The sequence below is a fragment of the Bombina bombina genome, chromosome 1, assembly GCF_027579735.1.
Source record: "Bombina bombina isolate aBomBom1 chromosome 1, aBomBom1.pri, whole genome shotgun sequence".
Classification (NCBI taxonomy): Eukaryota; Metazoa; Chordata; class Amphibia; order Anura; family Bombinatoridae; genus Bombina; species Bombina bombina.
In genome coordinates this window covers 823,783,054-823,807,885 of record NC_069499.1, presented here as the reverse complement: position 1 = coordinate 823,807,885, position 24,832 = coordinate 823,783,054, and the positions used below count along the sequence as shown (strand labels likewise).

The window sequence follows — 24,832 nt, the reverse complement described above, 5'->3', positions numbered from 1 at the left end:
CCCCCCCCCACACCCATAACAGGCTAGCTAAGTCAGCAAATTAACCTCTCGCTTTCGTATTTGTAAAAGCAGGCTTGATTTAGAATTGTAGAGAATAAAAAAAAACCAAAACAAAAAAAAAAAAAAAAACACACCACAACAACATATGCCACTGAGCTATGTCAATAAGGGCATCATAGGGTATTATAAAAGTTTCAGTGCAAATTCTGGGAAAGTTGTCCGTGCCTGAAGGATACTGGGCTTATGCATAAATAAGCTTTACACAATCACTTTCAAGCTAAGCTTTTCAACATATGGCACGCCAATAATGAAGCGACTGTATTGCACTTAATACAACAACCGTAGTTAACCTTTTAAAGCCGTTATGCCGTTCTATTCCGTCATAATTAGACTGGGCTTTAAAGCTGTTATGACGGAATAGAACGTCATAGCTAACGGCTGTCCTGAAGCCTTCTGTGTCAGGACTTGATCGCGTTCCTAGGGACGCCCCCCAGATGCGATCCAATAATTGAAATCTTGCGATCGCGTGGTTTCAATTTGTCTACATCGGAACAGTTGTTCCGATATAGGCACTTTAACCCTGACACAAAAGGGTTAAAGTGAATGTAAATTTTTATGCTAAAGTGCTCGGTTTTTAAAATTTCGATTAAAAACCAGGGACATTTACATTTCACTCCTCTTGTGAAAAAAATACTTAAGACACTGAACCCAAATATTTTAATTTTGTGATTCAGATAGAAAGTTGCTAAATTTTGTGCTCTAATTTACTCCTATTAAATTTTCTTCATTCTCTTGGTATCGTTATTTGAAATGCAAGAATGTAAGTTTAGATGCCGGACAATTTTTGGTGAACAACCTGGGTTGTTCTTGCTGATTGGTGGATAAATGAATCCACCAATAAAAAAAAAATAAAGTGCTCTCAAGAGTTCTGAACCAAAAAAAGAAGCTTAGATGCCTTTTTCAAATAAAGATAGCAAGAGAACAAAAAAATTGCTAATAGGAGTAAATTAGAAAATTGCATGCTCTGAATCACGGAAGAAGAAAAAAAAAAAAAAAAAAAAAAAAAAAAAGTGTTCAATGTCCCTTTACCTTTTAAACTTGACATCAGCTCCAACTTCCTCTGGTCGTCTCAAGCCATTTCTGACGTAAGAAATCATGGATAGGTCATCCTCCAATCACGGCTTCTCCCCCGGGGAATCAGCGTCCGATTAAAAAGTTGTGATTGGAGGAAGCCGGAACGGCTGTCAAGATTAAAGGTATTTTTTCACAACACGAGTGAAATGTAAATTTAGACAAATTTAAGTGCCCCTGTTTTTAATCGAATTTTTAAAAACCGGGCACTTTAGCATCAAAAAAAAAATTACATTCACTTTAAAGTGAAGGTTAACTTTGTTAGTTGCTAATGCAATATTTTATTTATCACCCAAAATAAATGGCAGTTTCATTCATCATTTTTACATCGTTCATTTAATATCTTAATTATTTCTTTCCAATATCGCTATCACAAAATCGACCCTGTTTTTTTTCTTCTGCTGAAAGGATGATCACGTTGTGTCAGAAGCCAATTGACTTTTAGGCCGTTAGGCGGCCGTCAATTGACGTCAGCAGGTAGTGTCACAATATGCGCATGCGTCAGTGTCTTCTGGTTACATCAGCAAAGCGAGCGCGGCCCCGTTTCGCGCATGCGCTCTGCCAATATTATTTATTCAGGCAGCTAACAGCAGTTCCGCGACAATCTGCAACAGTAGGATTGCTAAAAAACACAGCTAGTCTCTGTCTGTACAAACATAGTATTGAATGGATATTGTTATTCATTCAATACTATGTTGCAGAAGAATGACGCATGCGATGAAATGGGTAATTGACTCGATTAACGCATGCGTAGGAGATAGATGTGCATGCGTAGTTTTGGATAGTCTCTGTGCACGAGCCTACTATACACGTATAGAGCGTGAGGGACCGCTCTATACGTCACTGGGTAAAAAAGCAGGAAGTAACTGATGGGAGGAGAATAGAAGGGAACGGTAAGGATATAACAGAGTATAAAATAATAAAAATAAAATATTATAAAAAAAATAATATAGCGGTTACTAATTTCATATGCATAGAAGTGTATAAACGAAATTTGAAGGCTGTAACTTAACCTTCACTTTAAGAGATCTTTAAGTATGATACTTCCAAAAAGATCATGCACTTTGTTTATAAAAATGGGACTTTTTTTTTAAAATAGAACAATTTTACAAACACACAATATATAAACCACGGTCAACAGGAGGATTAGGCGTACCAAATTTACACATCTACAGACAAGCTATTTCATTACAGCGGATCACAAAATGGAGCCTGAATGTAACACACAAGGTCTGGGTAAAATTAGACACTGATATTCTTAAATGCGGAAACGTGGGCTCCCTGGCGTATATCCCGCGCAGACTCCGACCAACCCAAGTGTCCATATACCCTTTACTAAACAAGACCCTAACTACATGGGATAAAATTGCAGCTACACAGAGCAACATATCAACCACAATCTCCCCTCTAATTCCGATTTGTGATAACCCAACCTTAAATATTCGGACACCCAACAAGCTACCAGAGGACTTTCCACCTTTAACCCCTTAATGACCACAGCACTTTTCCATTTTCTGTCCGTTTGGGACCAAGGCTATTTTTACATTTTTGAGGTGTTTGCGTTTAGCTGTAATTTTCCTCTTACTCATTTACTGTACCCACACATATTATATACCGTTTTTCTCGCCATTAAATGGACTTTCTAAAGATACCATTATTTTCATCATATCTTATAATTTACTATAAAAAAAAAAACAAAAAAAAAAAAAACACTTTTTCTAACTTTGACCCCCAAAATCTGTTACACATCTACAACCACCATAAAATACCAATGCTAAATAGTTTCTAAATTTTGTCCTGAGTTTAGAAATACCCAATGTTTTCATGTTCTTTGATTTTTTTGTAAACTATAGGGCCATAAATACAAGTAGCACTTTGCCATTTCCAAACCATTTCTTTTCAAAATTAGCAACAGTTACATTAGAACACCAATATCTTTCAGGAATCTCTGAATAGCCATTGACATGTATATATTTTTTTTTAGTAGACAACCCAAAGTATTGATCTAGGCCCATTTTGGTATATTTCATGCCACCATTTCACCGCCAAATGCAATCAAATACAAAAAATCGTTCACTTTTCACAAACTTTTGGTTTCTAACTTAAATTATTTACAAACAGCTTGTGCAATTATGGCATAAATGGTTGTAAATTCTTCTCTGGGATCCCCTTTGTTCAGAAATAGCAGACATATATGACTTTGGCGTTGCTTTTTGGTAATTAGAAGGCCGCTAAATGCCACTGCGCACCACACGTGTATTATGCCCAGCAGTGAAGGGGTTAATTAGGGAGCTTTTTGGGGTAGTTTTAGCTTTAGTGTAGTAGACCAGTGATTTTTAACCTTTTTTTTGCCGTGGCACACTTTTTTACATTAAAAAATCCTGTGGCACACCACCATCCCAAAATTTTAAAAAAAATCACACATTGTAGCCTAATACAGCATATATATATATATATATATATATATATATATATATATATATATATATATATATATATATATATATATATATATATATATATATATATATATATATATATATATATATATATATACACATATATATATATATATACATATACACATATATATATATATATATATATATATATATACATATATATATATATATATATATATATATATACATATACATATATATATATATATATATATATATACATATATACATATACACATATACACACATATACACACATATACACACATATACACACATATACACACATATACACACATATACACACATATACACACATATACACACATATACACACATATACACACATATACACACATATACACACATATACACACATATACACACATATACACACATATACACACATATACACACATATACACACATATACACACATATACACACATATACACACATATACACACATATACACACATACACAAACACACAAACACACACATACTGTATGTATTGTGCTGTTATGCCATGCCTCCTACAAACTACCCCTGCACTGGGAGTAAAAAACAAGCAAAGTTTAAAAAATATGTCACACTGTTGTCAGTCTGCTGTGGCACACCTGAGGATCTTTCACGGCACACTAGTGTGCCACGGCACACTGGTTGAAAAACACTGTAGTAGACAACCCCAAGTATTGATCTAGGCCAATTTTGGTATATTTCATGCCACCATTTCACCGCCAAATGCGATCAAATTTAAAAAAAAAAAATGTAAATTTTTTCAAAATTTTAGGTTTCTCACTGAAATCATTTACAAACAGCTTGTGCAATTATGGCACAAATGGTTGTAAATGCTTCTCTGGGATCCCCTTTGTTCAGAAATAGCAGACATATATGGCTTTGGCATTGCTTTTTGGTAATTAGAAGGCCTCTAAATGCTGCTGCGCATCACACGTGTATTATGGCTAGCAGTGAAGGGGTTAATTATGTAGCTTGTAGGGAGCTTGCAGGGTTAATTTTAGCTTTAGTGTAGAGCTCAGCCTCCCACCTGAAACAGACCCCCTGATCCCTCCCAAACAGCTCTCTTCCCTCCCCCACAATTGTCCCCGCCATCTTAAGTACTGGCAGAAACTCTGCCAGTACTAAAATAAAAGGTATTTGGCCCTTTTTAAAAAAGAAAAAAAAAAAAGCATATTTACATATGCTGATGTGTAGCATCCCCCCTTAGACCCCAACCTCACTGAGCCCCCACCAAACAGCTCTCTAACCCTTCCCCTCTGCCTTAATGGGCGCCATTTTGGGTACTGGCAGCTGTCTGCCAGTACCCAGTTTTGTAAAAAAAAATGTGCCTTTTGATTTAAAAAAAAAAAATGCCCTTTTCTGTAGTGTAGCTTCCCCCCCCACCAAGACCAACCCCCAACCCCTTCCAGATCCCTTAGATTACATTTGTAATAATTACATTTAGTTTTACTTTTCACTTTATTTTTTTCTGTAGTGTAGCGGTTCCCACCCGCTCCATGCACGCGCCCGCCACCCCCGTAGATCCCGCCCCCTCCACTTCACACTGAGCACCGATGGCCGGCCGCCCACCCGCCTCCCACGTAAGCTCCCACCCACCAACGATACCGGCCATCGATGTCAGTGCAGAAGGCCACAGAGTGGCTCTCTCTGCATCGGATGGCCAAGGGGGGTTATTGCAGGATGCCTCCATATCGAGGCATCACTGCAATAACCGGAAAGCAGCTGGAAGCGAGCAGGATCGCTTCCAGCTGCTTTCCAGACCAAGGACGTACGCCACACGTCCTCTGTCATTAACTGCATTTTTTTTTTTTGAGGACGTGTGGCGTACGTCCTTGGTCGTTAAGGGGTTAATATATATATATATATATATATATATATATATATATATATATATATATATATATATATATATATATATATATATATATATATATATATATATATATATATATATATATATATATATATATATATATATATATAATGCCCTGACCCAAAATAATCTTAAAACCCAAAAATACCTTGGTTCCACTGCGCCCAGCTCTATCATTTTATCGCTACACAGGCATAAAACCTCACTCCTTAGACCCCTGACAACATTTGAAACCTTTTGCACACAAAACAACCCACCCAAACATCTTCTCAATTCTCTACAATCTGCTTCAACAGGAAGGCCTCAGGCACTTCCCCTCATATGCGAGTAGCTAGCACAGAGAGCTAGGACTCGAACTAGAGCCTAAGGAATGGCTCAATCTTTGAGATCACTAAAAAAAAATGCTCCATATCTGCAAGAACCCAAGAGACTATATAAAATTCCTGAGTAGGTGGTACCTGACCCCCCCAAAGAGTAAAAAAAAAAAAAAAAAATAATATATACCCCAACACATATCCTCACTTATAATAGATACGAGATTTTGGATGAATCTACCACCCCAAGGGGTAATAACCCCAGACAACCATTAATTACTGGGAATAATGAGATCTGTCACGATAATAGCCATTCCAATTCAACGGATAATGCTGCTTTTTTAGAACAGCGCCAAAGACCAATACACACATGGTCTCAACGAAAAATAGCCAGCTACTTAGAACCGATCAGCACACATACCCAGCCCCAGAAAGGAAAAAGACCATTCGTAGACGGGGGTGCAGAGGGCGTAGGTCCACCATCAAAAAAACAAGATTACAAAGATTAAAAAAGGGTATTTACAATTTATCATCACATAATTTATCAGATGATGAAATTAGGGTATTGGGCAAAGGTTTATCTTACAGTCCCTCAAATTCACACAACACATTTGATTTATTTGTTGATTTGAACAGATTCACACAGAAACTCACTATGCAGAAATACTTCGCTGAGAAAAGAATCAAAGAATCTAATGCATTACCTATCCTTACAGATACTATGGAAACAAGAATATCTTCTGGCATTCCCATATATGAACCAGATACACTATTGGCACAACTAAGTGAGGGTTATGTCCAGACAAATTTTAGGATTAAATCCAACTTTAATCCACAGGTTTCAAACAATACATATGTAGAAATTTTTAAAGAATTAGTATTAGAGGAATTGGAACAGCTCCCTAAAAATATTTCTAAACATAATCTATTTCCCAACGAGATTAAGGCCCTTGAAACACTAAGGAATAATGCTGAACTGATAATCCGCCAAGCAGACAAGGGGGGAGGTATTGTCCTTCAAAATTATTTGGATTATATTAAAGAAGCAAATAGAATTCTTATGGACAAATCATATTACTCTCCCCTTAAAGAAGATCCTACCCCCAAATACCTAAAAACTTTGACAGGTCTAATTAATTTCGCCCATCAAGAAGGCATTGTATCTAAGAGAGAAAAGGAATTTTTGATTCCCAGTGAGCCTAGTTGTGCCTTCTATTACCATCTGCCCAAAATCCACAAGGATACTGTCAACCCTCCGGGCAGACCAATAATAGCGGGCATAGGTAGTCTCACTGAGAATGTATCAGCTTATATAGATTACTTCCTTCAAAAGTATGTAATTAACTTGGAATCATATATTAGAGATTCTATGGATCTATTGGATAAATTAAGATGTATACCGATCACTAATGACTATATATGGATTACTTGTGACGTGGAGGCTTTATACTCCAATATTCCTCATGATTTGGGTGTGAACGCTATATCAGCTTATTTAGAAGAAGACCAATATATCCCCCCATTACAAAAACAATTTATATTACAACTTATATTATTTGTTTTACAGCACAATTATTTTTTATTTTTAGATGAATATTATTTGCAGATAAAAGGAACCGCCATGGGCACCAGGTTCGCCCCGAGTTTCGCTAATCTATATATGGGGAGCTTTGAAAATAGTTACATCTACCAATCGGAATTTGGGGCGAACCTGGTGTTCTATGGTAGGTTCATAGACTATTTAATTTTCATTTGGAATGGCACTCAAGATAGAGCTTTAGAATTTGTAGACCACCTGAACCTCAATAACAGAGGATTGAAATTTACTAGTTGTATACATAAGGAGAGTGTGGTTTTCTTAGATTTATCCCTGCGTTTTAATAATTTGGGTGGAATAGATAGTTCAACCCATTTCAAAACTGTTGATAGCAACAGCTATCTAGATTTTAGAAGTAATCACCACTATCCTTGGAAAAAGAATGTCCCATACGGACAATTTAAACGGATAAGGCGCAATTGTAGCCTAATATCGGATTATGATAAGCAGAGTACGACGCTCAAAGAGAGATTCATGGAAAAGCATTATCCAACAGACCTTATTAATTCTAGTTATCAAAGAGCTAGAAATGAAAATAGAGAGACATACTTTAACAAAAACCATAATATCCAACGGGGAGATGATAAACCTATTGAAATAAGATTTATTACACAGTATAACTGTAATTATAAACATATAAGTGAAATTTTCCAAAAACATTGGAGAATCCTGAAAAGAGACCCTATTTTAAAGGATCTAATTGGAGATACTCCCTCCATTGTGTATAGAAAGGCCCCAAATCTTAAAAATATTTTGGCACCTAGTAAAGTAGTAAAACACAAGGCCAAACAAGAAAATCATAAATCTAAGAATAGAAGAAATTTGAATTCCCAAATAAAGGGCAGAGGAATATACAAATGTAGAGCATCCAGATGTAAAATGTGTGATCACATAGGACATGGTACTCATGTGTTTCAATCCTTTGTAGACAAAAAAACTTACAAGATCAAAAGTAGAATGACTTGTGCTTCAAAATATGTAGTTTATCTTATCTCTTGTGTTTGTGGGATTCAATATATCGGCCGAACTATTAGACGATTGAGCCATAGGTGGTCAGAGCATTATTGTAGTGTTTTAAAAAACAAGAAATCACACAGTGTTATTAAACACTGCCATAAAAATCACAAAGGGGACCCCAATTGTTACACTATAATACCCATAGAAGAAATTATACCATCCCATACATATAATAGATTTTTGAGGCTTAGGCAGAGAGAGACTTTTTGGATTCATAAACTAAAAACTTTACACCCATTAGGACTTAACCTTAATGTAGATCTGGCAGCCTTTTAGATTAATGTAGATTTGGCAGCCCTCTAGATTATATTTATTAACTAAAAGTATAAAGCTGTTATATAATCTCTCTCTGCCTATCAAAATTACCCCTATCTTATGTAATAGTATAGTATTGAATTAGCATATGAATAATCTTAATAGACCATATACAGCTGATTATAAGAAAATTCGACCAATCTTGGTACACATGCAGTTGTGGCCTAGTGGTTAGGTTGATAGTCTTTATATTATTAGGTCAGGAGTTCAAATCTGGCCATTATTGTTTATTAGTATTAATTTATACTAAATTTTATTTATATTTTTTTAATTTTTTATCTTTTAAATTAACAATATAGATGCACAATTTTGCTATATCAGGAATATATTTAGCATATCAAACATGTCACACGAGTAAACGGAGCATTCTTAATATTCACCCACAATATCTTTTTAGTTAAAAATCTTTTAATACATTAGCACTTTAATAATCAATATTATTTATGATATTGGCTATTAGTCAATATTTATATTTAGGCACCACATTAGTATTTTAACTATTTGACCACTCTTTGCACACAGGCAGTCATGGCCTAGCGGTTAGCTTGTTAGATATTTATACTATGAGGTCGGGAGATCCAATCTAGTCAATGTTTAATACTAATATATATCACATTATATATAGTGGCTTAATATTGTCACATTAAGAATACATTAACATAGTAAATATGTCATATGAATACATCAAGTATTCTTAATAATCATTCATAATATCTTTTTAGCAAATTATTAACATATTAGCACTATAATAATTACTAGTATCCCCTTCCAATATTGGCTTTTAGTCAATTCTTATTTTATTTTTAGCCATCACACTAGTATGTTAACCAACATGTCACACATATCTGCTATGGCCACACATAGCAATCCATCACATAATGGTACATCATTGCTTTCCTTATATGTACATCACTATAAAGGTAAATACCACTATCTGTTAGGCACAAGTACATCACATTTATACACCTTTTTTCACACACACGTTTATTTTGTATAATGCACCACTTGCACCAGTCACAGCATTGTCAAGATACATTCAGTACACTATGAACACTTGCATCAGAAGCCCGCTTATAGCCTAGTGGCTGGGTTGATGGTTTCCCAGCCACTAGGTCGTGAGTTCTAATCCGACCATTAGATGTAGTAATATGATTGATTATATGGCTTTATATATATTTTTAGTAATTATATATTTTTTTTAGTATTTATATATAATTTGTTATTATATGATTTATATGTTTATTATAAATTTATTACTGAGAATTCATCTATTATATTTATAAATATCTGATTATTATATCGTATTTCTTTTATATTGTTATATTGTTTGTAAGACTGAAATATCTAAATATTATTGTTACAATTATTGAGATTAAAACTTGCTATCGATTCATGTTAAATTGCCCTTGTATATATAGAAAGATTTTTTTGAAGTTTGTATAAATTGTATTCATTTTTAACAAAAGTGCTATGTATCTCAGGGCGACACCCTGTAATCAGATAGTACACCTGAGCAAGGGAGGTGTGTGAATTTTCAGGGTTTTGATTGGTCCTGTCAGTCCTTTTAAGTCAGCAAGGTAGCTCTTAGAATTATGTAGCCTGATGAAACGGCATGTTAGCCGAGAAACGCGTTGCTAAGTAATTTTTATATTTTTAATAAATACTTTTATTTTGTCTACCTTGCTGGTGAATTGTTCTATTTGCCTTATTGATCCCTTGCTTGGATTAACCTCTATCGGCATATCCACCTTTATTTTCCACCACTCCTCCAACGATCCAGGAGCAGCTGTACAGGCCTCAGGGAGTCAGCCGAACGGCTCTTTAAGATTCGGCACGCCTGATATTGCACTGCTTGTGCAACTCCGTTTGTGAGTATAACTTCTCGACATCTGTTGTATGTGTATTCTGTGCCTGGGATAATCTGCACCAAGGGCGGTATCTATATTTTATGTCATAGGTATCTTTTTTCCCCACATCGTTGGTGAAGTGATTACCCAGTGAACAGCTGATTTCACCCTCTAGCGAGTCAGCCGAGCGGCTCTGAAGCTTCGGCTCACCTGTTATTGCACTGCATGTGCAAACATCTTTGTGAGTATTACTCTGAACTGTTAGTTTAGAATCATTTGTAGCCAAGGATCATCTGCACCAGAGCGCCTCTTCTTTTTTTTTTTTGTTTCTATACAGAACGCAGTCACATCAGATAGATGCTGGAGAGGTTGCAGCCAAATGTGATCCATGATACACATCTGGTGGGATTGCTCCAAACTAGAGGGTTTCTGGAGAGAGGTGTTCGCTGAAATCAGAAATTGGCAACGAGAATACCTCCCAACCCCATGCTGCTACTTTACCATAACCTCCCAAAACTTATTAACACTCATGATAAAGCGCTCCTCATTCTCATGCTAAATGGGGCAAAAAACCCAATTCCTCAAAAATGGAAAACTGATAAGATCCCTAGCCTCTCAGAGTAGAAAGAGCTGGTCTCCACGCAGATCCAGCTCGAAATATATCACATATATAACCCGACATACACAAACTCATGCTCCTGGCATGGGAGGAACACCCACTTAAAGGGACAGTCTACCATAGAAATGTGTTTTAAAAGATAGATAACCCCTTTAGTACCCATTCCCCAGTTTTGTATAACCAACACAGTTATATTAATATACTTTTTACCTCTGTGATTATCTTGTATCTAGGAACCTTCTTCCAGCCCCTGATCACATGACTGAGTCTTAAATTTAGCATTGTTTTGTGCTAAATCTTAAATAACCCCCTGTGCATTAACACAGTGTTATCTATATAGCCCACATGTACTTTCTGTCTGTGTTGAAAAGAGATTTAAAAAGCCTGTGATAAGAGGCAGCCCTCAAAGGCTTAGAAATTAGCATATGAGCCTACCTAGGTTTAGTTTAAACTAAGAAAACCAAGAGAAAAAAGCAAATTTGATAATAAAAGTAAATTGGAAAGTTAATTAAAATTACAAGTCCTATCTGAATAATGAAAGTTTAATTTATACTAGACTGTCCCTTTAATGTGAAAAGTTTACACAATGCAGTGTAACATCATACAGTAACCAACCTAGGCATTTCCCGCATTCCTTCACATGGCCCCTTACCTTGAACCCCACCCCCCCTTTTTTTTATATATATTTCCTCCTCCTACCACCACAAACTGGACTGTGCACCTTCAAAAATGTTCAACTTTTGTTAAGATTTAAGTTTTATATAATGTTATAATAAAGACAAGTCATTCTCAAGGGCTAATAGCAGTGGGGATCTGAATAAGAGTCCCTCATCACCAGAGTTGACTTTAATGCCAGCAAAATGTTTGTATTTAGAACGGCTGAGTCTAATGTATTTACTGTTTATTATTGCCTGTAACCTTTATCTTTTTGAATCTAATAAAGATTTGTCTAAAAAAAAAAAATTAAACATTTTTTAAATAATTTAATCTTTAAAAGAGATTGTAAAGTTTAATGAATAAGTGCCCAGTGTGCGCGTGTGTGTGTGTGTGTGTATGTATATCTATATATCTATATCTATCTCTCTCTCTCTCAAAAACAGGGGCCCATTCATTAAAACTTTAAAAAGACTATTTAAAATAAATTACCTTTGCGTTATGGTAAACAACGCTGATCCTCTGCCTGGAGGAGCTCCTGCTTTCATTAGCATATCTATGACAATCTGGCTTCCTCCAATCGTTGCATGCCTCACGAGCTGATCACCAAAGGGGGTAAACAATTGGAGGAAGATAGATCATTATCGTTCTGCTAATGAAAGCAAGCTCTGCGGGCGGAGGTTCGTTTTTTTTTTTTTTTTTTTAAATGCATCTTTGTAACGTTTAATAAATGAAAGGACCCCTGTTTTTAACAGTATTTTTTTTAAGATACCAGGAACGTAGTCATTACATTTTACAATCACTTTAAAGGACCAGTAAACACAGTAGATTTGCATAATCAACAAATGCAAGATAAGACAATGCACTAGAACTTAGTCTGAATTTCAAATGTGTAGTAGATTCTTTTCTAACAAATTTCAAAGTTAAAGGACCAGTCAACACAGTAGATTTGCATAATCTACAATTGCAAAATAAGACAATGCAATAGCACTTAGTCTGAACTTCAAATGAGTAGTAGATTTTTTTTTTCCCTGACAATTTTAAAAGTTGTCTTTTTCCACTCCCCCTGTACCATGTGACAGCCATCAGCCAATCACAAAGGCATACACACTTATTCTTGCACATGCTCATTAGGAGCTGGTGACTCAAAGTGTAAATATAAAATACTGTGCACATTTTTTTTTTAATGGAAGTAAATTAGAATGTTTAAAAATTACATGCTGTATCTGAATCATGAAAATGTAATGAAGATACTGAGATGGTCACACTGATAAGGTTCTCATCCATACTGTACAGTTGAAAGAAGGCAAGTGGTATAAAAGAATTAGAAGATCTGCATCTAAAATAAGATGTATTAAAAAGGGACAGTTTACCCTAAAACTTCCCCTTTAATTTGTTCCCAATGATTCAATTTTACCTGCTGCAGTGTATTCGATAGTGTACAAATAGCTCCTTAGCCTTTATATTGGCATTTGAAATAGACTATATACTGAAAGTTTCTATAAATGTAAACAGCCAGCAGAAGAAATTACACTACCAGTGGGGTGTAGAAGAGATAAAAGAAATGTTAAATTTTACTATTTTATAGGGCTTTGGTATACAGACATAAATAGTAAGGAAACTAAAAAGATTTTACTTGCATGCTCACAGCCTACATCTGTCAGAATTATCACTCAAACAATCCAAATACAGCTGAAGGGGAAAAAAAAAAAAAAAAATTGTTCATGTTGCATAACAAAAGGAAACATTTATCAACAATAAACCAGTTAAGAAATGGGAGGGGGGTGATACTGAGGGAGAGGAGAACCATGTTTCTCTTAACCCCTGCATTGATCCAAAGGCCTCCTCCATTTAAAGAGACACTTTACACCTATTTTCATATAACTGCATGTAACAAACACTATAAAGAATAATATGCAGATACTGATTTAAAAATCCAGTATTAAACAGTTTAAAAAAAAAAAAAAAATGTAGAAGTTCCAAGATGTTGAAAATTTTAGTTGGAACACCCAGTTAAAGTGGTTCTATAGCAAAAATAGCAGACACCCCCCTCATCTCTGCATATGAAGAGACTCTTTACACAAAGGAGCAAGCTGAAGTAGGTATACATCAGTATAATTCTAAAATTTGGTTAAGAGTCCGAAAATCAGCACACTTATTTAAAAATCAGCAGAACATTACAAAAAAGCAGCTGTATAGAAAATCCCTTTAAGCACTACAAACCAGTCTGAAGTGGATAAGTGTGTGATATATATCCAGAAAATGGGGGGGGGGGGTGAAAAAAAAAAAAAAAAACCATTTAAAGGGACAGTATACACTCATTTTCATATAACTACATTTAATAAACACTACTATAAAGAATAAGATGCAGATACGGATATTTAAATCCAGTATAAACTGTTTAAAAACTTAGAAGCTCTCAGTTTAGCTCTGTTGAAAAAGGTAGCAGGAAATCTCACTGCAAGTAGGTAATAAGTCACTACCCCCTCCTTTTGCATATGAAAACGTCCCTTTACACAAACAGGAGCAAGCTGGAGAAGGTAGCTGACGGTATTCACATAAAACTTTGGGGATTGGTTAGGAGTCTGAAAATCAGAGCAATGTTTAAAAATAAGCAAAACTATACATTTTCAAACAAATAACTTTATGGGCTATATAAAATAAATAGATCTACAAAACATGGGGGGGGGGAAAAAAAAAAAAAAAAAAAAAAAAAAAAAAAGAGTGTATAATGTCCCTTTAAGTAGGTCACCATGCCCCCCAAATACTCTGGGCTACTGCAGATTCTGGTCTGCATAGCTTTTCACAACACTAAAGTATTCATATTTCCAGTATAGGTTATGATTCTAAATAGTCTCAAATGAAATAAAGCAATTTACAAAGACATTCCAGCAGGTAAACTGGATCATTGGGATGGAGAACATTTTACAGCACTATTTCCCTTTAACTAGCAGAGATTTCAGAGTATGCCTTGAGCTGTAATTACACACACACTTCTTAATCTAAAACAAACATCTTATATTTAAATGTTTGCCCAGAGGGATAATGAAAAAAGGTTATCAGCTATAAGATAGCCAATGCTGAATGTATGGTAATCAACAGGTTTAGTCTACATGACTGAAAATGTTTGGATTATTGCCTTTGCTCAAGTATGCTGTTGTCAGATTATAAAGCCATTGATTAAAATGCTTGCGCTCTAATTCAATAGCCACACACCACAACAAGAGAGACTTACCGACAGTAATCACAACCCCCCCCCCCAAAAAAAAAGGCTATTTAAAATAGATATATTTAAACCAAAGTATGGCTATACATAACTCCTCCCATCACTGACCTATGCGCCATTTTCTTGGTATCCTTTGTTGGAGAAGCAATGCACTACTGGGAGCTAGCTGAACATATCAGGTAAAAGCATATAAGTGCAGTAACCAATCAGCAGCTAGCTCCCAGAAGTGCATTGCTGCATAAGCGTTTCAAACAACAACAAGGCAAATTGGGAAGTTGTTTAAAGGGACAGTCAAGTCCAAAAAAAAAAAAACAAAAAAAAACTCATGTTTCAAATAGGACATGTCATTTTAAACAACTTTCAAATTTACTTTTATAACCAATTTTGCTTTGTTCTTTTGGTATTCTTAGTTGAAAGCTAGACATAGGAAGGCTCATATGATAATTTCTAAGCCCTTGAAGGCCGCCTCTAATCACATGCTTTTGTATTTGCTTTTCACAGCAGGGGAGAGCTAGTTCAGGTAAACCCTATAGATAACATTGTGAGCACGCCCGTGGATTGTGGCAGACACTGCACTAATTGGCTAAAATGAAAGTCAATAGATAATAAATAAAATGTCATGTGATCAGGGGGCTGTCAGAAGATGATTAGATACAAGGTAATCACAGAGGTAAAAAGTGTATTATTATAACTGTTAGTTATGCAAAACTGGGGAATGGGTAATAAAGGGATTATCTATCTTTTAAAACAAAAATTCTGGTGTTGACTGTCCCTTTAAATTGCATGCTCTGTGAATCATGAAAGTTTAATTTTGAATTTCCCCTTTTTTTTTTTTTTTTTTTTAAATGTCCTTCCTTTGAAATTAAAGGGACACTCAATCAAAATTAAACTTTCATGATTCAGATAGAGCATGCCATTTTAAACAACTTTCCAATTTACTTCCATTATCTAAATGTGCAAATTCTTTTTATATTTAAACTTTTTGAGTCACCAGCTCCTACTGAGCATGGGCAAGAATAAGTGTGTATGCATTAGTGAATGGCTGATGACTGTCACATGGTACGTGTATGCATTTGTGAATGGCTAATGGCTGTCACATGGTACAGGGGGAGTGGAAAAAGACATAACTTAAAATTGTCAGAAAAAAAAAAAAATCTACTACTCATTTGAAGTTCAGGCTAAGTGCTATTGCATTGTCTTGTTATCTTGCATTTGTTGATTATGCAAATCTACTGTGTTGACTGGTCCTTTAAGCTATTGTAAATAACCAACAATATCAAATAGAGAATGCATTTTTAAAAAGCAAAACTGGTCACTGCTGTAAAATTATAAAAAATAAATAAATGGCATAATCTGCTAAAGTATGTAATTTTAAAAAACTAGTGTCCTTGCAACTCTACGGTCTCTAACCAAAGCAGAGGTGTTAAAAAACAGTGTTACGCTTGAGACCAACAGAGCATTGGAGTTCTTGTGTGAAAACTACGAATGACCCAAATCGCAATACTATTCACAGCAGGATTGTGCTGGTAGCAGTAATAAGTTCAGCTGCTGTGTCTAGCAACAGTAGTGCTCTGTGGGTTCCAAGCATTACTTCTACCATGTGCAGGTGTTCTATCAGACTAACAAACGGAAGTGACGTTGGTCAGCTGTCTGACCGAAAATACTCACCGCGTCTGCTAATCTGATAGAACACCAGCATGTCACAACCATCAGATACTTAGACAGTGCACTAAACATAGCTATCAGATAAATGTATCTTGTCACTGCACACCAGTCGAGTTCAACTAGCTCCCATTAGTGCATTGACAATCTTTAGTCAACTGTTTAATCCCTTTGAATGGAGTTAAACAGAGCATTTTATTATATACTGATGCTTGCATATAAAACATTAGAAAGAAATTAAAAAAAAAAATTGGCACTTTTAAATTCTTTGAAAAATTGCAGGTATCCAGAGGGGAGCACTGGGAGATTAACGATACATTTTGCCAAACTTAAAGGGACAGTTTACTCAAATGTTCCCCCCTTTTATTTTGTTCCCAATGACCCACTTTACCTGCTGGAGTGTAAAGTATTTCCTTTACCCTTATATTGCCATTTGAAACAGTTGATAGAGTCTGTGGTATCCCCACCCATTTTGAAAGTTTCTGGCCTTAGTTCCAAGCTATAGATAAGATGTGTAAACAAAACACAGCCAGCAGAATTATACTCCCAGTGGGGTATAGAAGAGATAAGGTAATATAATTTTTACTTTTCCATTGTTTTCTCCAAGTATTGGTCTTTGGATTACAGACAGATCTAAGATAAAGCAGGTATATCAACAGAATATGATAATGAGAACTGATTATACCTAAACGCTCAACACATTTTATTAGGTTGTGGCTTCAAACCACAAAATCAGCTATTTCATAAATAAACCTTAAAGCAAATTCTCATACATTTATACTCTGCAGTTGGAGAAAAAATTAAAGATAATTGGAAACACATTAAGGAAAAAAACAATGTTACAGTATGGAACAATGTGAGAGAGCAGGTGAACAAGTACTCACAAGTGTGCTGGCACCCTTAGCGAAAAAGGTGCAAATATGCAGGCTGACCTTTTTAACAGCAGTCGCTAGTTTCCAGCGAGCCGACTGCTTTTAAACGGTCAGCCTGCCTATTTGCACCTTTTTCGCTAAGGGTGCCAGCACACTTGTGAGTACTTGTTCACCTGCTCTCACATTGATCCATATTAATTGAAAATACTACACCATGAGGCGCTTTCTTTCTGCTTTCCAATTTTAGATGCACCGATTCACCATCGGTTCCAAGAGAAGCTGCCTATTCACCGAGTTTGACCGCTACCAAGGACAATAACTCAACTCACCATTATTTGTTATATACATTTTATTTTTTCCCTCAATTTGTTTTAGTTTTCTTTTTGTTCCGTGTCAGTCACTATATTTATTTTGTTTAAATTAAGTGTCACTTTTTTTTGTTTTTGTTTTTTTACACACTTATTTGCCTTCAGGAAACTAAGCTCCCCTTATTTAAGATTATTTTATATTCAAACAATTTTACAGCATACTGTCCCTTTAAAGGGATATGAAACACAAAGCGCTACCCAGGGTCTGAACCAATAATGAACCGGCCCCTAAGCTTACATTCTTGCCATTTCAAATAATGATACCAAGGGAATGAAGAAACAATGATAGGAGTAAAGAAAGTTGCATGGTCTCTGAATCATGCGAGAAAAAAAAAAAAAAATTGGGTTTCAGCCTTTAACTGCTAAACCTTTTCTTTACACCCCAGTGCTGACCCAATTTTAAGCTTTTTTGCTACCTACATTTAAACCCTAAAAGTCAAAACATCAGTTCGTAACCCAAACAAATTATCTATTGGATTTTTTCAGTAGGCCCAGACGATTTCACAATATTTATATTTCATAGCATATGGGATGTCTGCAGCAAAACTATAAAACAAACACTTTGACAGGTGTTTACCCGATTATGCAGCCATAATTTATTATATATAAAAATAACTTTTAGGGGTCTCGACATACCAGATTTTTTTTGTGTGCAGATAATGTAATATACCCAAGAAAATCCCCATGTGCACTTTTTTTTGTTTAAGATCTGTTTCAAATAAAGGGTCTTGAAGGTTTATAGCTGCTAAGGGAACTGAGATCTAAGGGGTTTGAAAATCCACCCACATCCAGCTCCCTTGCAGTTAGCGGTGTATTTTAGTTCAGCCCCCTTTGTGACATCACTTAATGCGTAAATGGTGACATAACCAGCAATACCATGAGACTGGGAGTGCCGCCCACTAGGACTCAAACAACCCCCCGGCCTGTAATGAGAGGGATTGATGAAAACCGTGTTAGATCGGCAAACCCAGTGCATGACGAGCTCTTCTCCATTTACATTGAAGGGGTTAAAAAGGGCATAAAACCCAATTTTCTTTGTTCATGATTCAGATAGAGCATACAATTTTAAACAACTTTCCAATTTACTTTTAGCAAATTTAGTTTTCGGGTAATCCTTTGTAGAAAAGCAAGGATGTAAGATCAAAAGTGTGCACGTGTCTGCAGCACTATATGGTAGCAGTTTTGCAACAATGTTATACATTAGCAGGAGCACTAGATGGCAGCCCTATTTCCAGTCATGTAGTGCTTCAGGCACGTGCACACTACCTAGTTATCTCTTTAACAAAGAATATCATGAGAATGAAGCAAATTGGAATGTTTTTTAAAATTGTATTCACTATCGGAATAATGAAAGAAATGTTGGGGTTAATGTCCCTTTAAAAAAGTAACATAAAACCACTTTCTCTTCAGGAAAAAACAAAAAAAAAAAAAAAAAAACCTTTCCAATTTACTTCTATTATCTAATTTGCTTCATTCACTTAATATTTTTTGTTGGAGCAGCAATGCACTACTGTAAGCTAGCTGAACATATCAGGTGAGCAAACCGCAAGAGGCATAAATAAAAAAAACATTAGTAGCTAGGGATAAAAATTTCTGAGAGCCAATGGCTACCTGGCTCCTAGTTTGTTGAGCCCTGCAGTAGTGCATTGCTGCTCCTCAGCTTACCTAGGTAGTGCCCCCCCCACTTGTACCCATGGGATTTTACCCCTTTATTTCGCACGCGTCTCATCACAAACCCTGATTGGCTTACTATACACCATAAGCACCAAAAATAGTAGCAACGTCAAACATTTTTTAATCCAGAGCAGTTCGCCACAAACTCAAGTCCTGAGCTTTGGGAATAAATACATTTCTTTAACGAAGCAAACAATAGTAGCGGTATGTGGAACAAGTGTATACCATTACATGCACATGAGGAGCCTCAATAGGATTCAAAGTCCAATCCTTTATTAAAGGGACACTGAACCCAAATTTTCTCTTTTGCAATTCAGAAAGAGCATGCAATTTTAAGCAACTTTCTAATTTGCTCCTATTATCAATTTTTCTTAATTCTCTTGCTATCTTTATTTGAAAAAGGCATCTAAGCTTTTTTTGGTTTTAGTACTCTCGACAGCACTTTTTTTTTTATTGGTGGATGAATTTATCCACCAATCAGCAAGGACAACCCAGGTTGTTTACCAAAAATGGGCTGGCATCTAAACTTACATTCGTGCATTTCAACTAAATATACCAAGAGAATGAAGAAAATTTGATAATAGGAGTAAATTAGAAAGTGGCTTAAAGTTTCATGCTCAATCTGAATCAAGAAAGAAAAATTTTTTTGGGTACAGTGCCCCTTTAAGTAAATAATTAAAATATCAGAACATAGTAACAGTTCATATAAGCAACGTCAGACCCCGCCGGGTGAAAGTCAATTTATGCGTTTCACAGGTCGCATTTTCAAAGGTCCTTGTGCATGTAGTGGGATTCACTTAACACATACTGCTACTATTGTTTGCATCATTGAAGAACTTTAGTTCTTATTTATTATTAAGTTAACAAAGGCCAAGTGTCCTAACAATCTTATGGCTATTATATTGCGCACGTCCGCTTGCCCATGCGCTTTGAATACTGCCAAGAATCTGATGGGTTCTGACGTTCAAGCATTGGTATGTGACTACGTCGAGGGGCGCATGCGTGGTGCATATTTATCAGACAGACGATGGAATGTCATTTACGCTTGCTGATCTGTTTGCTATTCTAACAGAACACCAAAACTCATCAGCAGTGCTAAACTGGGAGATTTTAGGTGTTTAAAAAAAGGTTTTACAATGGATTTTTAGACCTGTACATGTGCATATATTTCGTAAAAAAATAAAAAAAATTTATGTTGTGTGCACCACAAAAGAAAATTGGAGTTTCATGTCCCTTTAAAGGGACATTATACACTAGATTTATCTTTGCATAAATGTTTTGTAGAAGATCCATTTAATTAGCTTATACAACACAACAGCTAGTTCTTATTTTTAAATTGCGCTGATTTTTTTGCTTTACACCCACTTTCAGTGGGTTTTCCTGCTAACCTTTTTAACAGAGCCAAACTGGGACCTTGCAAGTATTTAACTGTTTTATACTGGATTTTTATATCAGTATATGTGGATATTATTCCTTATACTAGTGTCTATTACATGCAGCTACATACAATTTGGTGTATACTGTGCCTTTAAGTGCCACAGTTAAATGTATGACCACCCCTGCCCTAAATTATGAAAGCCTAACATTCTATGTTAGAATGTATTATTGTATTTGGTTTATAGAGATGTAGCATCTCCATATAGTGTGTGTATCCCCCCTCTCTCTCTCTACAGGAGAGGTTATACAAAGCAGTATCTGCACCTGGAGAACACAATCCCTCTATTGTTTAATGCCATATGAGAGGATGAACAAAGCAAAAGAGTTTCACTAGTTTCAATTACAGCCAGGAAGCATTAACCGTTGAAGTGCCCTGTACAAACAGAGGGACAAAGAACACCAAGCAAATGTCTCACAGATCAAAACTATCACACTATTCTAAGTGTTTTTCCCACCCAGTGAGGTATTTACTGTCCCATAGGGGTGTACCTAGACTGGTCCTTATCAATGTACAAGCCAAATATACTAAATAGATTGATCTATGGCATTTCCAGGAAGGATCTATTAGAAAAAAAAAAAAACTCAAAGTGGTTCTTATATAATTACCAAAAGTAATCTTTAATAATAACCTACTGTTTATTCAAATATGTAAAGTTCAGTGGTATGCAAAAAAATTAAAAATGTTGGCGCCAGGGAAGGTAAAAAAAAAAAAAAAAAAAAAAACACACAACAAAAAAAAAACAACCCACATAAAGCTAGTTTGTTTTTACATTCCAAATGTACAGATAATTAAGTTTGTGAGAAAACTGCAGCATGCAAGGACACCAGACACCCAAGCACTAAGGAATGCAGGCTTGATCCCACAGGGCAGATATGTGCAACCAGAACACATACACTATAAACTAGTGTCACACAGAACTGAACACAGATCTTATTTTGAAAGCCTCTGGATAAGGTATCACCCAAGGGACGGACACCACAAAAACTAGGTGACAAAACATCTGTTAGAAGAGACTATTCTCTCTTTTAAAAAAGGTAACACAAGCTATGGAATGTGAAGTGAATAAGACAGCAGATCTATGCAGGTTGTGAAACTTTCAATGGGATGATACGGACAAACTTTTTTATTATAAATAGTATAAAACCACCTAGTATTTATTTTTAAAATAATTATATGCAAATGATTGGCAAAGAGACGCTCTCACATTAAAACTACATGATCAATGGCTTATCTTGCATATGTATAGAGACTGTCAACCTAATAAAAAAAAAAAAAAAAAAAAAGTAGGATTCCCAACAAAACACCACCAGGGAGCACAATTAATACACCCAGTTCTTCAAAAGCACGTTTGTAACTAGGAGTGGCTTACAGATCTTAGAAGGACAAATGACAACTAAAAGATGGAAGACTGCAAGCCCATTGACAAATATTCTCTATAATGGATGCTGCATGAAGTACCTGGCTTTCTGAGGAGCACAGTATATAAAAAGCTAATGCATGTTATAAGCAGTTGCAAAGCAGGAAACTTGTAAATAATTAACCAGCAAATAGATTAACAACTTCCTTGAGCCTCTTATAATGCTAAACCATGCAACAAATGTGCAGCTTCCAAAGCCACAAGAACAGCTTTTTCCCCCACTAACAGCCTTAGCCATGCACAAAGCCCATAATAAGAATGTTTATTAAATGGTATGTAATGCAAGTTGGCTATATGCATTCTAATATGAAGAAGCCGTGTGTGTAATATTTCCTTTTTTTCCCCCTTTTAATAAAAATTAAAAAAAAATTTAAGACGTTAAATCTAAAAAAAAAAATGTAAACTTTAAGTAAAAGGGACATGAAACCCACATTTTTTTCTTTCATGGTTTAGAAAGAGAATGCAATTTTAAACATATTTCTAATTTACTTCTATTATCTAATTTGTTTTATTCTCTTGATATTCTTTGCTGAAAAGCATATCTAGATATGCTTAGTAGCTGCTGATTGGTTGCTGCACATAGAAGCCTCATGTGATTGGCTCATCCATGTGCATTGCTTTTTCTTCAACTAAGGATATCTAAAAAAAAATGAAGCAAAATAAATAGAAGTAAATTGTAATGTTTAAATTTTCATTCTCTATATGAATCATCAAAAAAAGATTTTGGGTTGACTGGTCCTTTAAGGTCCACACCCTAAACACACACATATGAACAGGCTATTATTCAGACACCCACCAGCAGTGCATCTTGTAATAATGAGACCAGACAGTCTACACATATAGATCTAAACACCAAGTGATACCCTCAAACAACAAAATGTAACCCCTTTGTGAACAATAAGGGCTACTATGACCCCTTAAAGGGACACTGAACCCAAATTTTTTCTTTTGTAATTCAGAAAGAGCATGCAATTTTAAGCAACTTTCTAATTTACTCCTATTATCAGTTTTTCTTTGTTCTCTTGCTATCATTATTTGAAAAAGGCATCTAAGCTTTTTTTTGTTTCAGTACTCTGGACTGCAATTTTTTATTGGTGGATGAATTTATCCACCAATCAGCAAGCACAACCCAGGTTGTTCACCAAAAATGGTCCGGCATCTAAACTTACATTCTTGCATTTCAAATAAAGATACAAAGAGAATGAAGAAAATTTGATAATAGGAGTAAATTAGAAAGTTGCTTAAAATGTCATGCTCAATCTGAATCACGAAAGAATTTTTTTTGGGTACAGTGTCCCTTTAAAGGGACACTGTACCCAAAATAAAAACTGCATGCTCTTTCTGAATTACAAAAGAAAAAATTTGGGTTCAGTGTCCCTTTAAGCATTTAAAGTGTTAAGACCCACAGGGAACAACACACATTACCAGCTATATAGCACAACGAGCTCCTACTGGGGGGTTTATTTACCTTTGCCGAGCTTTCTGCCTTTGTCCAGTTCCCTGCGGCTGACAACAAAGGTGTACTCAGGGGAGGTGAAACCAGAGCTACAGCCTGAAACATCTAAACTCCCGGAGGGCAGTACCTGTATGGAAAGAAACACGTTATTTCTACAACTTAGAGAGGGGCAGAAACTCGCGTGGGAATAAGAAACTAGTTACATTGCGCAAACAGAAGTCAGGGACAAGGTACGCGTGTGGGTTACAGGTCTAAGCAGAAGCAGCACAGATAGGAACAACTATTACTATTCTGGTGCAGATTTGGGTAATTCCGAGAGCTGTAAAAATAGCGCTTTGAGTCTCACTGAGAGAAAAGCGATATAAAAATACTAGTTATTTATTATAAAGTTGTAAAATTCACCAAGATGGAGACGGGCACAGTCATTTAAGGGTATTAAAAAAAATATCACTTGGTGCTACAGTCGCGTATACACAAGAAAGTAATAGGGAGCAGATGTACGAATGTGATGGAAACACTAACCTGTAACAGAAAAAAAATCCCGTAGAGCCAAACACTCGGTGACCGCCGCGTCCCACCCATAATTAATCCCAGCGGTAGGGTAGGTTGATGGTTACTGTATCTTTGAAAAGTTTCAGTGCGCACAGCCCATAGTAAACCCGCCCACCAGTGCGCCCTTTAACAGTGGGCAGAACTCAGGTGTGCAGGGCGGGAGTGACGCAATCAGGTGTGACATTCTGATAGGGTGAGATCAACGTCACTCACAACCCTCCTTTAGCCAAACTCCCACCCATCATAAGTCTTTTTTTAAATAAAGATCACATGACGAGGGAGGCTATGGCATCACTCACTCACTAACCACTATCTGTG

General features: G+C 35.8%; 1 protein-coding gene across 1 annotated transcript in view; it reads right to left on the bottom strand.

The window, feature by feature from the left end:
* The window catches only part of LOC128646017 (blastomere cadherin), a 74,676-nt gene extending 50,066 nt beyond the window's left edge, over positions 1-24,610 (bottom strand). The window contains exons 1-2 of the mRNA XM_053699409.1: positions 24,485-24,610; positions 23,975-24,089 (exon numbers count right to left, since the gene is read on the bottom strand). Coding sequence (XP_053555384.1) covers positions 23,975-24,089; positions 24,485-24,544 — 175 coding nt within the window. The 5' untranslated portion in view covers positions 24,545-24,610. The remainder of the gene's footprint in view (positions 1-23,974; positions 24,090-24,484) is intronic.
* Between the last annotated feature and the right edge of the window lie 222 nt (positions 24,611-24,832).